Source organism: Eptesicus fuscus, chromosome 1, assembly GCF_027574615.1.
Source record: "Eptesicus fuscus isolate TK198812 chromosome 1, DD_ASM_mEF_20220401, whole genome shotgun sequence".
NCBI classification, from domain to species: domain Eukaryota; kingdom Metazoa; phylum Chordata; class Mammalia; order Chiroptera; family Vespertilionidae; genus Eptesicus; species Eptesicus fuscus.
The window spans coordinates 3,612,106-3,632,066 of NC_072473.1; the positions used below are offsets into that span (position 1 = coordinate 3,612,106).

At 39.6% G+C, this 19,961-nt stretch overlaps 1 protein-coding gene across 2 annotated transcripts in view; it reads right to left on the reverse strand.

The window, feature by feature from the left end:
* The window catches only part of ARHGAP6 (Rho GTPase activating protein 6), a 529,598-nt gene that overhangs the window by 89,478 nt on the left and 420,159 nt on the right, over positions 1-19,961 (reverse strand). For both annotated transcript variants that reach the window (XM_054720322.1, XM_028132776.2), the window contains exon 3: positions 6,289-6,360. In XM_054720322.1, coding sequence (XP_054576297.1) covers positions 6,289-6,360 — 72 coding nt within the window. The remainder of the gene's footprint in view (positions 1-6,288; positions 6,361-19,961) is intronic.

Consider the following 19,961-nt stretch of genomic DNA (forward strand, 5'->3'; position numbering starts at 1 on the left):
CATAAGCACACCAATCTTTAGGGCCAGGCATTTTATTTTTTTCTATATTTTCATTGATTTCAGAGAGGAAGGGAGAGAGAGAGAGAGAGGGAGGGAGAGAGAAAGAGAGACAGAGAAACATTAATGATGAGAGACAATCATTGATTGGCTGCCTCCTGCACGCCCCCTACTGGGGATCTACCTCACACCCTGGGCATGTGCCCTGACTGGGAATCAAACCATGACCTCTTGGTTTATAGGTGGACGCTCAACCACTGAGCCACACCGGCTGGGCAGGGCCAGGCATCTTATTGGCAACATTTTAGATTCATGGTGAAGAGCATTAATGATTAGATTAAATGATTTCTTTTAGACTCAAAATTAGGTCTCTTAGCAGCAGCAAATTGGAGTCTAGCCTCTCCTTTCTTTTTATAAAATTTATAACCCCTATGAATAAAACTAGAGTGATCAAGAGAAAACAGTGTTAAAATGGTTTGTTCTTTGAAGGAAAGAGCTAACATTAAATCAGGTGGAAAGAGGCTTTAAAGGTTTTCTTCTTTGATAAATGGCAACATTTTTAACATCACAGAGCTAATGGCCACGTCTACATTGAAAGCAGAAATAGCACTTGAACAGTCTGCACCTCTGGTTCTATCAAAACCTGCAATTCGTTTTTAAGTGAAAAATTAAACCTTCAGCATCTTGGCTTAGCATTTGGGGATTTTCTGCAGATGCTTATAATTCTCCATCAACAAGCTAGGTGGCATATAATAATACAAAAAATATTTTAGGAATTTGTTTGGAGTGATCAATGTGGCCAGTGTAGCAAGCTGCAATACTCCTTTTAAAAGGCCACTTCCACTACTTGCAAATAGAAACCAAATGGGACCATAGCAGACCACCTGCTGTGCACCCCAGGTTTTATTATGTAAATCAGTACTCTCTTGTCTGTGGGAATAATCCAATAGTCTGACTTCAAAAAGGTTGGGAAAAGTTTAGAAACATGTGGATGGCCAGGCTGACAGCTACACCCAATATATGAAAACTGTGAGGGATAATAACAGCAAAAAGGATATTGATGAATACATCGTGGCATGTGTCTGCTCATGCAGGCTTGCTCATAGCAGAATTTAATATGAGATGGGGACTATTGATTTCTCTCCTAGCCACATTTTCTATACAAGGAAAACAAACCAGTCTCATTTACAGATTTCTAGTATCCCTGGGGGAAAACAGAAGAAAAAAAGGTTTCCTTTGGAATCTGTCACTTTTAATATCTGAGAGTCTGTCATTCTACTTGTAAATTGGAATAAGTGAATACGGATGAAACAGATGGAATATGTGAAGTCATTCTCCCCAAATTTTTATTTCTCTCTTTTTTCCCCAATCAAGAGCTGTAGCCACCTACCACAGATTTTTATTTCTAATGGGCTTTCTTTCCTGGCTGAGTTTATTCTATCAGTCATAGCATTCCAATGTAGTCTCTTTAGTTTCTCATTGCTTTCTTCCGAGGGCTCTTAAAAGCTTCAGAAAGGAGACCTCCCTATGCTGCTCCACTTGTGTTGCCATGCCTCGTTTCTGTAAAATTCTAGATATGATTCCTTAAATATTTTTGCTTTTCAAAATACGGCTATTGTGAAATTGAGCATTTATCACAAGTAAATTGAGCAAATTCCTCCTTTATGTGTAAATAAAGAGTTGAGCACCCATGCTTATCTGAGGATCCAAAGCTCTTCCATCGGTGAATAAAAAGGGACCTGTGATGATAGTGGCTAATAAAATTGAGAATAGGTTTTGAAAACCATAAGGACATTACCCAAGACTCGCTGTTTGGGGGCCAGGAACAATGTGTATCGTGTTCCTATCTATGGAATGTGTTCACCAAGGAGACTGCTTCCCGTGTTTTGATTAGTAGCAACTGTCTACTATCGCTCCCCAAGAACTGTGGGGTCAGGCATGACATCCTCTTTGCTCCCTACTGCAGTGTCCAGATCATCACCTTCCCACTGTGTGGCACAAACGGGCTATTGCAAGCTTGCCCTGGTCTCCTGCTCACTGGTATCTTCTATTGTCAATGACTTCGACTCATGGCCGTGATCCTCCAAAATCTCCCGTCATCCTGGGTGGCTTGGACATCTACTTAAATGACCTATCTGATCTTCTGTCATCTCATCTCCTTGACCTAATCTCCTCTTACTTTTTGATGCATGCCACCTCTTTCATCCACTCCTTCCATCCCATCCTGGACTTGGCCCTCAGCGGGAGTGATTCCACCTCTGGAATCAGGCTTCTGCCTTCCAGTCTTCTCTCCCTCCAGCCCCAGTTGATGTTTACACTGCGGTGTGGCAATCTGTTTAAACACACCATTGAGCCACCCCCTCCATGACACTTTGATGGTGTCTCAGTCCTCTTAGCATGCAGACCCAAAGCTGTGCTGTCACCCATGCGGTCTTCTGGTGGCTGCTCCCTCCTTCTCTTCCCCGGAATCACACTCACCCTGGTTCTCTCATCTCCAGTAGCAGCATTCAATGACAGCATTCAATACATTTTCTGTTAGAATTCCTACGATAGTGATAACTGATACTTATTTTTTCTACTGCTATTTAATATGATGCAAAATAAAGTCATGTCAACTACTCCTATACAGTGCCACTTCACAGCTCACATATAGTAACCTACTTAGAGAGTCAAGGACAATAAAACATGGCGTGTATGATTTCAGCACAAGGAAAGGTGCCAGACGTGAAAAATCCCCAGATTTTACGTCGATGAATATATGGCATGATCTGAAAACATCCTGTGGAGAGGGAACCTATCTCTCAGACTGATGCTACAATAAAACCCATTCTCCTGGTTCTCTGATTAGGACCACGTTAACTGGAACCAAGTAGTTATTATTAAACCTTTACCCTCAAAGTGATTTCTTTTTGATACAAGCAAGAAATTTTCCAAAGTTCTAAAAGTTTAAAAATACTTTTTGGTTGCCAAGCAATTTAACTAAGAGAAATTAAGGGCTTGGCACTATTCTGTATGAAAATGTGTTTTGTTTCCAGATTGTAGCTATTGTAAACAATGCTGCTATGAACATAGGGGTGCATATATACTTTCTGATTGGTGTTTCAGGCTTCTTAGGATATATTCCTTGAAGTGATGCAGTGAAGGCCTGGGGTGGCAGTGGGAGTGGGGTTAATGGAGGAAAAAATGGGGCATCTGTAATACTTTCAACAATAAAGATAAATTTAAAAAAAACTAATGCTTTATTGGTATACCCGAAAGCCTGTTGATTATAAATACACTTAAACTTTTAGTGTATTCTTTATAAATGCATAAAACTAGTGAGGGCAAGAATACATAAAATATTTATATAGCCTTTTGACATAGAAAAAAAAGAAACCATGTTTTCTGAACTAGCATCAGTCTTGAATTAGTTTCATATGGAAATCAAAAGTCACATGGGCACTGCTTAAGTGGCAGGAGGGATGCAGGAGTGTCACATGATCTGCTGTATATTATGTCAAGCAATTAAATAAAATACAGGACATGATTCATTCTGATTGAATCAATTAATTTAGCGGTGTACTAAACATTTAATGAATCACCCTTTATTGGGAAAGCAATTAGATTCTAATAAGCTGCTCCCATTTATTTTTAGATGATCTAACCCAAGAGGTCATTTAGAGTTTCCTGTTTTCCTTATTTTACTCTTGGATTCAAGTGATTATCATTTTTCACATGTGCAGCTGTTGTGAACTCAAATGCTAATATTCAAGTGGAAGAAAATCATGTGAACCAACTAACTGCGAGACCTGCATGCTGCCCTCTCACACGCTGGTTCCCAGGACTTTATGTTTGGGAAGGATGCCATGTAATTAAGCTTCATTTAAGCCTAGGACATCTTCTTTTTAAATATCATAGCTACTTTAAATAAGAAAAAAACACACATTTTTCCCATGAAGCCTTATTTTTCCCCCCTTAGTTGGATGGGTGATGTGTCTTTCCTTTGTAAGCATCAGGACCCGTTTTATTTCTCCCCAAGCCAGGTCCCTGTGCAGCCTTGTAGAACACTGCTAAGTTTGCACTGCACCTATATAATACATAACTATGATTTGGTCTGAAAAATGACCAATGGCCCAGTACATATTGGTCAGTTACTTCCCCTGGTCTTTCCTTTCCTGCTCACTTCCATTCTTGCTTCCTGCTGTTGTGTGATATAAGCAAGCACACATACACCTTTCTCTCTTGAGAGAACTGAAACATTTCCCACAAAAATGCTCATTCTGCTCAGGAGTCTAGCCCAAATGGGCACTTTAGAAGAATCACCTAAAGTCTACATTATGAATATTCAAATCCCAGTAACAATATCACCATTTTAGGATTAATCAACTTTAAAGATGACACATTACTAATAGCAGTCTTAATAATACCTTTAATGTACTCCAAAAACACCAAGAACTATCCTAATCTAGCGAGGTAGAGGAGGTCTGTGGCAAGAAGAGAATGAGTAAAAGGTAGTTTACAAAAGCTACCTTGGCTACTAATATTCATTAAAAATTAATCGGGGCAAGAACATATGAAGCAATGAAATAGAATACAATTGATCAGGTAGCTGGACAAAAGTCAGCACCCTTTGCCTTCATTCTTCCTGCAGCAGGTTCTACTGCAATAGGATGTGCCCTGGTAGGTTTACTGGTGAATATGGACCAGAGTTCTCATCTTAGAAGTTGCGTATTAGTAGTTTGTAAAATTACTTTTTCCCAGTACCCCTACAGACCAATGAAATCAGACGTTTTTTTGGGGGCATGGGATTAGTCATTGCAAATATTAAAGGTTCCACAAAGTATTCTATTATGCTGTCAAGGGTAGGGAATCACAGACATTTCCATCGCTTTTTCACCAGTTTGAGGTAAAAATTTGAAATGTCTGGAAATTTTTTTTTAGGGGAGGTGCTACTGGCATCTATCTAGCGGGTAGAGGTTAGGAATGCTATTAAACACCTCTCATGATGCACAGGACAGGCCCACAACAAACAGCTATCCAGTCTCAAATGTCAATAGTCCGATGTTGAGAACTCATGCTCTATGGGAAGTAAAACGTTGGTTTTCCATTCTTTAGAATTCTTTTTTAAAAATATATTTTTATTGATTTCATAGAGGAAGAGAGAGGGTGAGAGAGAGAAACACCAATGATGAGAGAGAATAATTGATCGGCTGCCTCCTGCATACCCCCTAATGGGGATGGAGCCCGCAACCCGGGCATGTGCCCTTGACTAGAATCGAACCCGGGACCCGTCAGTCCGCAGGCCAACGCGGTGTCCACTAAGCCAAACGGGCTAGGGCTAGAATTCTTTATCTCCTTTTATTCCAAAGAACCAAATGTCATAACCCTTTAGCATGGTTTGAGATATGGCTATAGAGTCTGGAATCGATGATGTAGACTAGGTCTTGTCCAATACTGATTACAATGTATTTATTTTTTATACCTCCAGTTTTATTTCCTTCCATCAAGCAGAAATTCAATAGTTATATAGAAGATTTCCCAGGTGAGGTACATGGCTCTCCTTACTCAACACTCATTTACCAGGTCACATAAAATGAAAATACATTCATATGACCACACCTTTCAGCAGTCACTTCATAGAAACAAGCCACAAAACGTTGTACTGTGCTAATGGGGGCGAGGTGCCCATTATGTGGGCTCAATTAATATTAGCTTGAAATGACCACAGATACCTCTGAAAGAATGGCTAAAGTGTCAATTCCTTAAGTAGACACAAAAGGTACACAAAACAGTATGAAGAGAGTCAACAATTCCCAAAACATATAGGGCAAAGAATAAGCATGCTATGATCTAACATCAAAATGCTGAGAATGACTCATCTTCAGTAACCCATGAGGATGAGACTGTTTCTTTCCAGTAGTCATGGTAGGCGAACACAAACTCTTTCTCACTCAACTAGCCCTGCCTAAATATCTGGATTTGCCAGACAGCTGGTTAACGTTAGAGATGCTATCCATGGCTACTCAACCCAGGTTCTCTCTATGCATAGCTGATTGGCCAGAATCATAATTGGAACCATAAACTTGGCTGAAGTCACACTTTTCTCAAACGAGCTGAACTCATCAATTCAGTACGGGGCCACTCAAACACAAAGGACTAGACCAAAACAGTTCTTAATGACATTCCATCATAGAAATCCAGTTTACATAATAGAGTTGAACCACGTAAATCTGTGCAATTCAAAAACCCCACCCAATTCAACCATTATGCCCCATAGAAGATGTATTCCCTCTAGTTCATTCTGTTCCTTACCTCTGTCTTTGTTTTTCTCCTTCCCGAGTGAATCCAGTTTCTTTCTCAAAGATTTCTTCCTCTTTTGTCCATCTGTAAATATTAAAAGAATAAAAAGTTGTAAAAATAAGAATATAAGTAATATTTTACATTATCAATTTTGATAACCACGTCTGAGCAAAAGCATGACTTCTCACTTACTTCACTCATAATTTGACATTTTAAACAGACCAATGGCTCTGAAAATATAAGAAAATCCCTGACTTGGATTGCACACATCACTAGAATCTTGGTGTATGCTCTTAAAATTTGTTTCAATGCAAAGTACAGGAAAGTTATTTCCTTCAGAAATAATTTAGTTTTGACATTTTAGATATGTTTGTTTTTACTATTAGATGAGTTTCTTCCTATTCTTCATATTTATGTGAGCCAATGTCATATTTTAAAAATGTTTATTGAATTTATGGGGGTGACATTGGTTAATAAAATTATATAGGTTTCAGGTGTAAAACTCTATAACAAATCATCTGTATGTTGCATTGTGCAAAGTCAAGTCTCCTGTCACCATTTACACCCCCCTTACCATCTTCTACCTCCTCCCACCCCCATTTCCTTCTGATAATCATCATATGTTGTCTCTGTCTATGAGTTGTATTCTGCTAAGTGAAATAAGTCAGTCATAGAAAGACACATACCATATGATTTCACTTATATGTGGAATGTAATGAACAGAACCAGCTAACAAACAAAATAGAAAGAGACATAGAGAGAACAGGTTGACAGATGTTGGAGGGGAGGGGGTTGGGTAAAAAAATGGAAGGGACTAAGCAAATACAAACACCGCAAACAAACCAATGTCATCTTGAATCAAGTCTCCTTGAAAGAAGAGTTCACAGTACATAAGGCTTTGTCATTCATGAGCGAGTAGAGTGTAACTGGAGAAGGAAATGAATTTGGGGGTTATAGCATGCAGATCTAATTACTGCTGTGCCATTTATTAACTGTATGACTTTGGACAAGTCTCAGTGTCCTCATTTCTAAGGTGGGAATTGCATAGGGTTGCTGTGAAAATTAAATAAAACGATGCATATAAAGTGCTTAATCGGGACCCTGACACTTAAATTCAGGTGTATTTTCCTTGATTTAATTAACTGCTCCCCCACTGATGGAAACTTGGGTTGTTTCTAAATTTTCACTATAATAAGTACGTCATGCATTCTTTTAGCATCTTGTGCTTGCAACAAATACACTTAATATGTCTAGTTAACTCACCAAATAATAAAGATACCACTCATATCAGTAGGCAGCTGCAATCGAATTCCTGGGATGTCATCATAAAATATTGGCAGTCATTATAAGAATGCGTTTGGGGATTATGCAGCTGTCAACTTAACATGTGGGAGATGTGAATCCGGAATCCACACTGTGATCAAATAGGGGAAATACAGCCCGTGCCACAAGGAAACTTATGTGTAAGAGGGGGGATTAAGAAGTGTTTTTGAAGGGATAAACTAAAAAGTGTAGTAAAGAAAGAGACTCAGCCCAATAAAATGTGAAAGCAAGACTCTGATATCAAGAAAAGACTAACTATGCATTCTTAAACAGCAATGAGCATTCCTGGGATCCTCACGGGGCTTGGATGTTTCCAACTCCTCCTCTCTGAATTTTTGGAGGCAAAAGATATCACAATATAATCAACATTCAATCCCTCCTGCCTTTCAAAAAGCAAAAACAAATATTTCAAAAATGATTCTCCTTCCATAAAATGGAAATAGTTCCTAAGAGTCTGCACTCTTGCATTCATGAGACTGGTATGGGGAAAAATTATGTAAATCAGTTCAACTGCAGCAAAGAGCCATCAGTCTCTTTCATCATGTATATGCTCTTGTCTTCAGGGACTAAAAGATGATCTAACTATAGGACCACCATGACTTATTATATACATACAGACAATAAACATACTAACTGTACAAGGTTCTCTCATCTGTTCTCCAAATAGGACTGACAGGTCTACTTTGTAATGCTTTGTTCATCACTAGTTCATATCACCAAATGTATTTGACTGTAACAAGAGTATATTTCTTAAAAAATACTATCATTCTTTCATTTTAATAATTAACCTGGAAAAATAACTAAATTATATATATATGAAAGCATAAAAGATTTATTTTTCATAACCATTGGGCAGATCCTACAATTCAAACAAGTTGTCAAAGAACCAGAATAAATATAGGATAGGTAACATTTTCTTTGAAGGTGAAATGATTTTTTTAAAAAAACTTCTGCTTAGTTAGGGGATGTATCACATATACAGATGTGTATAAGTATAAATGTACAGTTTAAATGATAATTAGGAGGCCAACTCCCACATATCCAACAGCTGAGGTTCAGATGTAGACTATTGTTAGTACCAATAAGTCCCCTATATACCTCCCTCCCTTTCACCCCAGGTCATCACTGGTCAGATTTTGCAATAATCAATTTTCTGTTTTTCTTTGCAGTTTTACCATTAAGAGTATAGCTCTGTTTTTCCTGCTTATGAATTCACATAGATGGAATCATGCTGTAGCTATACTTTCTTGCCTTATTTATTTTCATTCATCAACGCTTCCTGAAATTCATCCTGTTGAGGCAGGTGGCTGGAGTTCACTCATTTTGATCGCTATACATTGTTTTCTTATATGAATAGACCACAGTTCATTTACTCATCGAACTGTCGATGGAAATTTGAATTGTTTCTAGCTTGGTACTATTAGGAACAATGTTTTTGAAAATTTTTGTTTATATCTTCTTATGTACATGCACAAGAATCTCTCTAAGACAGTGGTTCTTAAAATGTGGTCCTAGGTTCAAGGGCACCAGTATTACCTAGGAACTTGTTGGAGATGCAAATTGTATGGTCCCATCCCAGATTTACTGAGTCAGGAATTCTGGGGTGGGACCTAGCAGTGTGTGTTCACCAAGCCCTCCAGGGGATTCTGCTTCACACTAAAGCCTGAGAACCATCGTTCTAGGGGATATGTGTAGAAGTTGCATGGCCAGGCCAGTGTGTATGCAATCCTAGGCTTTATTAGGTAACACTGAACTGTTTTCCAAGTTGTTTTGCTAATTTATATTCCCACCAGTAAGAGAGCTTACATGGCCTCACAAGGATCATATGAACTTCAAACTCTAAAATGCCAAACAATTTCTTGAAGCCTCCTTATCACAAAAAAATGTGATCTTTGTGCATACTGGCTTACAATTTGTTGTTGTTGTTGATAATCCTCACCCAAGGATGTTTTTCCATTGATTTTTAGAGAGACTGGAAGGGAGAGAGACACAGAGAAACATCAGTGTGAGAGAGACACATTGATTGGTTGCTTCCCACATGTGCCCTAACCTGGGGCCGGTGATTGAGCCTGCAACCAAGGTATGTGCTCTTGACGGGAATTGAACCTTCTGTCCATGGGCCGATGCTCTATCTACTGAGCCAAATCGGCCAGAGTCTGGCTTACATTTTTTTTAAAGCTTAACTATTTACAACAAATATTATCTTTTAATTAGAGTTGAATGTTATTAAAAGGAACTAAATAAAATGATGGGTGATGTGCGACAATGTGAAATGAAGCATTGCTTTAGCATGCCATTTCCTCATTTAAAATCCTCAGGAAAGTGACCAGCGCTGGGAAATGAAACTGCTCACGTCTTCTCTTTTCCCTTGTGATCAATCAGCAGTTTGTTTATTGAGTCTTCAGTTTTGGAAGAGTGTCTTTTATTCCCACAGATCACAGAAAACCGGCCCAAGAGACTGTCGCACTACATGCAACCACGCAGAACAGTTTATGTTCAACCAGTTCCTTGGATGGGGATATGTGTAATAAGTGCCATCCCATATTTTACAGAAGTTTAAGCTTCCTAATGCTCAATACTGCACAGCAATGTTTTACAGTGACGAGGAGCACATGCTTGCTCACTGCTCCCCAAGTATGCACTGTCTTATAGACATCAGTGACCTGTATATAGGACTTGGGTCACAAGTCCTGATCAGAGTTGTCTTGGAACAAGTACTTGAGGATTGGACTTTATGCCCCCTCCTTTCAGGAGACCATGCCCCATAGACATACATGACACAACAGTAGATGGCGCGACAGCAAGCCTTACACATACTAGTGACCCCAAAGCAAAGGAACCATCGGTGTGGAGTGTGGTTGATCTGGGAGTCCTCTTGGGGGCGGGGCAATACCAGGGTTTTCAGGAGGGTTGAGAATAAGGAAGCTCGAGATTTCTCCTCTAAGACATGCTTTTCATGAACTCATTCATTTACTATCAGGTGGAGTTCCATCTTAAGGCTTGTTTCTCTAGCTAGACGAGAAGCTCTCTGAAGGCAGAGCCATGTCTCCCAGGCTTTTGTTTCCCTCCAAGTGAAAAGCACAGGGTGGGCACAGCATGAGGGTCTGTCAGCACTCTCCCTGGCCAGAAATCAGACAGAGGTTTTGGGTTGGTTCTGAGAGAACCCGGGAGCAATAAAGTACACAACTCCTAATTTTAAGGTGATCAGATTCAGAGAGTGGCGGTTATAAAACACTATGTCCATATTAAGTTGAGTCTAGAGATAATAATAAAAATATTGCTCAAGGAAAGATTCATTTTGGATGATGGAAGAATAAGGGTCACTTTGGGGGAATAGATATTGTCTGAAAAAGGGCATGAAGGAGCCAATGTTCTACATCTTGATCTGATTGGTGGTTACATGATACATACGTATTACGAATCCACTTAATTGTACTTGTATACAATCATATTTATTCTCTCTCTCTCTCTCTCTCTCTCTCTCTCTCTCCTCTATATATATATATATATATATATATATATATATATATATACACACACACATATACATATACATATACATATACACACATATATATAGTTCTTCAATGAAAATAAGTTCTTCAATATCAAAAGACTATCATTTTAACAGAATGGCACAAACATAAAAATTACATTAACTGAATGGGACTGAAAACTCAGCAAAAAAGTTTTGCACAAGAGAGTTCCTTTTTTTTTTTTTTTTAAAAAAAGAGAGTTCTTGAATATTTCACTTTTCAAAATACCTAAGTACCTATGATCTCTTCAGACTATGACTTCCCTATGACACGGGCATAGAGTAGTAATGAGCAGCTGCTGTTTATTGAGCATGTACTATAAACTAAATGCTTTGTATCTATGACCTTTTTAAATCCTCACAGTTCTCTGAAGCCCACACTATTCTTTATTTCTATTTTACAGATGAGGAAACTGAGTTTAGAAGAAGTTAAGTAATTTGTCCAAGGGCGAAAGTTGGGAATTAGTAAATTCAGAACTTGCACTCAGGACTCACCAACAAAGCCAGTGCTTTTAACTTCTATCTAAGCTGTAGCGAGGAGGGATGTGACATTAAAGGCCAGATATATGGACCAACATGCTCAAGGCAATACAGAGTTGAGAGAGAGAGAGAGAGAGAGAGAGAGAGAGAGAGAGAGAGAGAGAGAATTTTAAGCTCTAAATATTCACCAGAATTGGCATGAGTCATTCTTGCATCTATATTAACTAATATACATCAACATACAATCTGAGTAGCTTTTTGATGGACTCAACTGAAAATCAGCACTAAAGCAAATGGTCCCAAACTCACAGGACGGGTAGCTGGTGGAGATGGGATTCAAACCCAAATTCCGACTCTTTCAAAAGCCCAGCTCTGGCTTTTGAAAGAGGGGTGGCTAAGAGTAGAACCCAGATATCTGTGATGAGAAGCTGAAAATCCTTTCTTTACAGTCACGTTGCCTCTGCATCATGAGAGATGTTCTGGAGGTGTTTGCAAAACAATGGCCGCTCATTTGGGAGGGTCAGTCAGACTTGGCCCTCCCAGAAGTATGGGTGATGGCTGAGAAGATGCTGAGGCTCATTCCTTTGTGAGGCGGTCCCAGAGAATGGGTGCAGCCAGTCTACGTTCACAGGTGCCCCTGGATATGGGACAGGGTGGCACCTTTAAGCCCTTCACGTTGCAGAGCTCCATAAAGATTACATTACTGGGAAGGAGAAGACAGTGCCTGCACTGAGATAGGAAATAAAGAAAAAGACTCATTCAATGTCTTGTAAGGACAAAGTCCTCTTCTAATGTTTCTACAGACACAGGCAAAGAACTAGCCTGGTGGGTGCAAAATAACCATATCCATTCCCCCCCGCTATTTGGGTGGTGTTGAGCCCACGCGGTGGTTTAGAAAAACTTGAGCTCTAATGCAAAATCTTGGTAAGCTCACATACACATCTGAGTGTCTATCCTTCTGAGGGAGATGGAGATGCGGGCAGCAGTGGGTCTCAGATTCTTCTCACTCTCCCCGGCCAGCACACACCTCAGCCCGCACCGCTGCACACCTGGGAAGGCCTGGGGTTGGCAACTCCATCCCAACCTGAAAGGAAGGTTTTAGCTCCTTTCAAACCTTCAGAATATCCCTGCTGAGAAAAGTTTGAAGGAATGCTTTCTGGCATTACCTCCCCTGCTTTTCTCAACCACAGCTGTCTCATTATTTATTTGGACCAGAAAAATAGACTCTCAGAGAATGCAAACCAAAGGAATTCAGAGTCAGTGAGGCAAGCTCAGTCAAAAAGGGAGGAAAAATGATATAAAAGAGACACCTCAGTGGTAGAATGGTAAGTAGTCCTTTTAGATACTGCATATAGCCCTAACCGGTGGCTCAGTGGATAGACCGTCAGCCTGCGGACTGAAGGGTCCTGGGTTTGATTCCTAGTCAGGGCATATGCCTGGGTTGCGGGCTCAGTCCCCAGTTGGGGGGAGGGCATGCAGGAGGCAGCCAATCAATGATTCTCTCTCATCACTGATGTTTCTATCTCTCTCTCCCTCTCCCTTCCTCTCTGAAATTTAAAAAAAAAATTACACACACACACACACACACACACACACACATATATATATATATATATATATACCGTATTTTCCAGCGTATAAAACGACTGGGCATATAAGATTTTCCTGGGTTAAAAAGTCATTTTATATACCGGAAAATACAGTAGTCCAATATATCTAATCCATTATATCTAATCCCATCAATATAGTCCAATATACCATATTTTCCGGCTTATAAAACGACTTTTTAACCCAGGAAAATCTTATACGCCCAGTCGTCTTATACGCTGGAAAGTATGGTATATGGAATATAATGTATGCCAGGGTTTCTCAGCCTTGCCCTAGTGACATTTGTAGTGACATTTGGGGCTGGATAACTCTTTGTTGTGAGAAACTGTCCTGTGCATGGTAGGATATTTAGCCCTATCCCTGGCTTTAGTTTATTAGACATCAGAACGCCTGCCCATTCCCTGTTGTGACAACCAATGTCTCTGGACATTGCCAAGTTTCCCACGGGGCAAAATTGCTCTGGTGAGAACCACTGATCTATGCATAACTCTACACAGTGAGCAGCTATGTGCTCAAACCATGTGACATCCAAACTACAACGTATTCACATTTTCCCACTTGTCACAATGCTCAATTTATACCCATTCTCAGTTTCTGTTTTAAACAGAACAATATAGCCCGGCTGGCATGGCTCAGTGGTTGAGCATTGACCTATGAACCAGAAGGTCATAGTTCGATTCCTGTCCAGGGCACATACCTGGGTTGCGGGCCTGATCCCCAGTGTGGGGCATGTAGGAGGCAGCTGATCAATGATTCTCACTCATCATTGATGTTTCTATCTCTCTCCCCGATCCCTTCCTCTCTGAAATCAATAAAAACACTTTTAGAAAAATAGAACAATATAAAAATGTTTACAAATTATTGAGCCGTTATACTCAATAATTTATATACCAGGCTGAATTTTAAGCACAATAACAATTTCCTTCAATTTGTAAAGAAATGTGAATCTGTCTGTAATATCTTTCTACCAAATTCCTAACTACAAGTAGGAGAATAAAGCAAGTTCCTAGAGTAAATAGCCTTCTATTTCCTTGTATGAAGTGTTTTTTCTCCTTTATGGGGGCCAGATCAGGTGTGGAAATGCATCTGATGCTGAACAGTTGTATGAATGGATGTACTGGTATGAATGGAGTGCTTTTAGCCTGCAGGGAAGACTCAGGGCACACAGTAGTTCTTTTTATTTTCTTAGAGGACTAAACAACGTGGATAAAGAGACTTATTGGTCAGCCTTCCATTGGACAAAGATTCAGAAGGAAATTATAGAAAGACAGTTTTGTCACCAAATGGAATTTTTTAGCAATGGAATAAGCTGCCTCAAAAAAAAAAAAAAAAGAGCAGGGTACACTGTGGCTTCCATCTGGTCACTCTGTGTCTTGCTTTCCTCACTCTGGGGGAAACTATGTCATGAAAAACCCTATACAAAGGGCTATGTAGTAAGAAACTGGAGTCTGCCCTAACCGGTTTGGCTCAGTGGATAGAGCGTCAGCCTGTGGACTGAAGGGTCCCAGGTTCGATTCCGGTCAAGGACATGTATCTTGGTTGCAGGCACATCCCCAATAGGGGGCATGCAGGAGGGAGCTGATCGATGTTTCTCTCTCATCGATGTTTCTAACTCTCTATCCCTCTCCCTTCCTCTCTGTAAAAAAATCAATAAAATATATTTTAAAAAAAAAGAAACTGGAGTCTCCAGTCTGTAGCCACCTGAGTGAGCCTGGACATTGATCCTCCAGCCCCAGTCAAGCTTTCAGATGACTGCAGTCCCAGCTGAGCTTGATGCAACCTCATGAATCAGAACAACAAGGCTAAGACATTCCCAGATTAAGATATTCTCCCAAATTGTGTGAGATAATAAAATGTTTTTATTTGTTGTTTGTTTTTTTAAGTAAAAAGAAGAGATGCCCAGCTAAATGCATGTGGTGTACTGGATGGGATTCTGGAACAGAAGGTATTAGTGGGGACACTGGTAAAATCTGAACAAATTATTCTGTTTGGTTGCTAGCAATGTACAAATGTTGGTTTTTTTGTGACAAGTGTACCTAGGTTATATAAGATGTTATCATCAGGGGAAGCTGGGTGAGGTGTATAAGGGAACTCCGTATTATCTTCATAACTTTTCTGTAAATCTAAAATTATTTCAGAATAAAAATTATTTTTAAAAAAGGCCCTTTCTTCCAGGCACTGGATGTATTCAAGCAAAGGTTGAAAACTCATCCGTCAAGCATGTGAGAAAGTGGAGGCTTGTACTGCTCACTGAAGTACTTCTGAAACACACAGATTTGAGAGCTCAACTTTATGGCAAGAAGGTGACTCACAAGCCAGAGTTCTAAGCTTGCTGAAACTATCGAAATAATCTCCCTGCTCACATCTCCCTGATGTGAAAGAAAACATACGCGTCTAGGGACTCTAGGCCAATAGAAGGCATGCACTATGCCTGCCATTCTGGTGCAGCATGCTTTCTGAAAAGGGAGTGGACAGATGAGAGTCCTGAGCAGATTTATTTTTATGGTCCTGGTGATGTTTTTCACACATGGTTGATTAGATGGTCTCAAGATACCTCCTATTACATAGGTTCTCTAAATCCCTTTTCTGCTTAAGATATTAAGGCTTGGTACTTATTATTCTCGTCCAAGAACACTGATTAGTACAAAAGTCTGTTTATCATTCAAGTTCTCATGCCTATCTTGCTAAACCAAAAAAAACAGTCTTTAAATCATATGTATGATTAGGTGAGTTATACAATCTGTGGATGTCTTACAAAAGTGTTTACTAAAAAGATATTTTATCCTTACCCAAAACAAATTCATCTTTAGTTTCATCTATTTCCCCTTGTGAGGGCTCTCAAGCCACAAACCTCCCAAAAGTAAGACATGAAAAAGACTAAACCAGATATTTTATTTCTACTTTGGAAAAGGAGGTTTGTCAAAGAAGTAATAATATTATTTATGGTCCCGGATATTTGAGGGCCATTCATTGTGCCCATATACTACTTTTAGTGTTTTCCAATGATTACTCTCTTCAATGTAAGTTAATTTGACCCAATACGTCAACGTCAGAAAACAGACAGGGACTAATGAGAGTAGAACCATCAAAAGCCCAGTCAAAAACGTTATCTCAGGAAAAGTCGGGATGGACATTGGAGCCAGTTACTGCCAACACCATCCTCAGTGGAATGAATTCATAATTGCCTCTGCTAGTTTGAGTTGTCTGCTCCATATTCAAGAAGAGGAAGAGAGCAGCCGTGACAGAAAGGGGGAAGTAACCACCAGGAAAATGGCCACCTCTGCTTCTTAGCAGGAAGCATGGCAGCAAGCCCAGGAGAGTGGAACCAATGTGACCAATGCTGTGGTCGACAAGCTGCGGCTCGCGAGCCACATGCGGCTCTTTGGCCCTTGAGTGTGGCTCTTCCACAAAATACCACGGCCTGGGCGAGTCTATTTTGAAGAAGTGGTGTTAGAAGAAGTTTAAGTTTAAAAAATGTGGCTCTCAAAAGAAATTTCAATGGTTGTACTGTTGATATTTGGCTCTGTTGACTAATGAGTTTGCCGACCACTGGACTAGTGCAATACTCTGATGTAAGACTTGAACTGGGATTAACCCCAGAGATTTAGGCAAAGAGCCGAAACAGGGATCTCATCCCCGTTCTAAAAGTGCCCAGGGATGTTGGACCACAAAACATGATCAATCTCCTTGGCTTGGGAATATTCTCTACATTGTAATAGTTATCTCTTTACATGGTATCTTCCCCTAGAAAATGGGCTCATCACCCATACATTGATCTAGCCTTCCCTCCATCCAACATTGCTTAAGCACATGTCTAAGGTGAGATAGAACTAGGTTCTATGAACCCAGATGAATGGACACTATCTCTGCCTCTGAGAAACTCAGTTTCATGCTAAAGACAGATACATGAAAACCTCATTAAAGAAAAACGAAGAAATGCTTCAGTGGAGGCATTTTACTAAGTGGTAGGTCAGAAGTGAGAAGACTATCCCCAACTCTGCTTGGGAAGGCTAACGTTTGAGTTCAGTCTTAAAGGACAAAGTGTCAGCCTTCTTGGGACCTTTGAATTTTGATGGGGGGTTTCCCCAGTAAAGCACATGGTGACTGCTTAGGCTAGGAAATCCATTTTAATCCTAAGCCTCTTAATATATTATTATACTATTCTCAATAAGCATCTAACTGGTTTGTTTAAAAGAAGGTGAGAAAATTGCAAATTTGGAAGTGGAGTGACAGTTAATTTAGTGGGAACTAGGGTTCAAGAGAGTGACAAATAAGAATTCTTAAAGAAAACAACCGACATGGAAAAAGTAGAAAACAATGTATTAAAGCCCAAACTGGCTCTACCATTCAGTCAACTTTGGAGATCTATCATCTATCTATATCTATCTATATCTATCTATCTATCTATCTATCTATCTATCTATCTATCTATCTATCTATCTATCTCCTTTAAAGAAATATTCCATGCTATAGACTTGGTTATGTAATCAAATCCATAGGTCAAATTTTTTATTTATATATCACCTTCTCTTTAGCAATTCTTCCATTAACCTTGATTGAGATAGAAGGCAGGTAGAAATGCAGTTATTGAGTCATTTTCCTTGGTATAAATCCCAATGAATTAAACACTGTTTCTTTATCCTGCTAGCACCTTGTGGGTTAGACTTTTTTCAAAATTTGTTTCCAAAGTGTCTGTTTCTCAGGGAAGAAAATATTCATGGTATTCTTAAGCAATCCAGATGCCTTTCCTTAGAGTTGAGGCTCCCCAAAGTACTTGTGAAATGTACTAATCCCCACAGTTTACATGTTGAAGTGGTGGTGAAATTATCAAAGCTGTGGTCACAAAATAAGAACATTCTGTGAGCCTCTTACTGTTGCAAAGGGAGTCAGTTCTTGGAGGTCACCATGCTTCCAGCTAAATTAAACACTAGGAAACGTTTTCTGTTTTGTATAAATTATTTTGGCAAGGTAATTAGTTCTGAAATGTTTCCTCAAGAGAGAAACCTTGTAGAATCTTGAACCTCAAAGCAAGTATGTTTCTATGAACAGAAAATCATTGAGATATTCGATTTGTAGACCTTGTCTCATTATTCTATCAAAATGTGAGATAGGGAAGCGGATCACATGGCCTGGATGCCATGGGCTTAAAAGCTCAACTATGGTTTTTCCATAACCAGGCGTTCTTTGTAATCACTGCTTGCTGTAATAACTGGTCATGATCAAATTATGCCCTAGAAGGATCTTTTACTTGCTGTCATTTTTTCCACATTCAATTGCTATGAGTTAAAAAAACCCCTAGCAACTATAACTATAAAGTCATATTCTAGTGGGGCAAACCTGTTGTTATCTTTTCCTAAGTGAGGAGCTAGTCGGTCCTTCCAGGCTCCTGAATTTGCTTCTCTCTTTTTAAAAAAATATATATTTTATTGATTTCAGAGAGGAAGGAAGAAGGAGAGAGAGAGATAGAAACATCAATGATGAGAATGAACCACTGACTGGCTACCTCCTGCACGCCCCTCACTGGGGATCGAGCCCACAACCTGGGCATGTTCCCTTGACCAGAATCAAACCCAGGACCCTTCAGTCCGCAGTCTGATGCTCTATCCACCAAGCCAAACCAGCTAGGGGCCTGGATTTGCATCTCTTATTGCACATCCCTTAAATTGAAAATGGTATTTTTCACTTAGTCTAGGTAGACATTGTATTTGCAGAGACAAAAGTTTCCAAATACCAGAGCAAGAAAAATGGCTTATGGCCAGTCATTTCCTTAAGCTATATTTCTTTTCTGGAGTATAAAGGGAAGAGAGCAGGTAGGAGAACGAAAGAACAGAAATCACATATCCCAAAGAAATACCCTGGATTATTAACTCAAGGAAATTCAATTCCAAATTATGGGGATTTCTTCATTATTCATGTTAAAGCCAAAACTTGTATCTCAAGTTGAAAAGATAGTCAGGCAAAGTGTACACGTAATGTGATTTTTAACCTAGGTAAGGGGCTAATTTATCAACTTTCTTTTGACACATATTGTTTTATACTGAACAAATATGAGGGAATCATATATCTTTAAATCATAGACTTAAGCCTTGGGAACTCCTCAAAATTTCTGCCAGTTGCTCCCATAAAAAGAGCTCTCATCAATTCAGTAACTGCACAGATGATGCAAATTAGATGAAAACGATTAGGCTCCTCATTCTTTCTTTTTCCATTCTCATTTTCGGTTATTCTTTGAGCTATGACTGAATGTGCTATGACTGAATTTTTAATCCATTCCATTCGATTTCTCAAATATTTCCTGAGCAGCACATTCAAAACACTGTACTAGACACTAAATCAAATAAATCCTAATATATAAAAACCAAGGGTCCAGCCCTAGCTGGTTTGGCTCAGTGGATAGAGAGTTAGCCTGCGGACCAAAGGGTCCCAGGTTTGATTCCAGGCAAGGGCACATGTGCAGGTTGTGGGCTAAACTGCGAAGGCAGAACCCAAGGTGGGGGCTGAGGCCGGGTTTTAAGGGCAACAGCTGTTTGGTACAAGGTGTAAGAAAGCAGTTCAATTTTTTAATGAGCAGTATAGTTTGACAGTATAGTGCATATGGCTGGCTATCAGTCCAGATATAGGAATTATGTATTTTTGTCTGCCAAGAGCATCTCCTCCTGCTGAAAAAGGCTTACTGCTCCCTCCCCCCATTTAAGCAATCCTATCCTATATAATCTATCTATACTAATAAAAGGGTAAT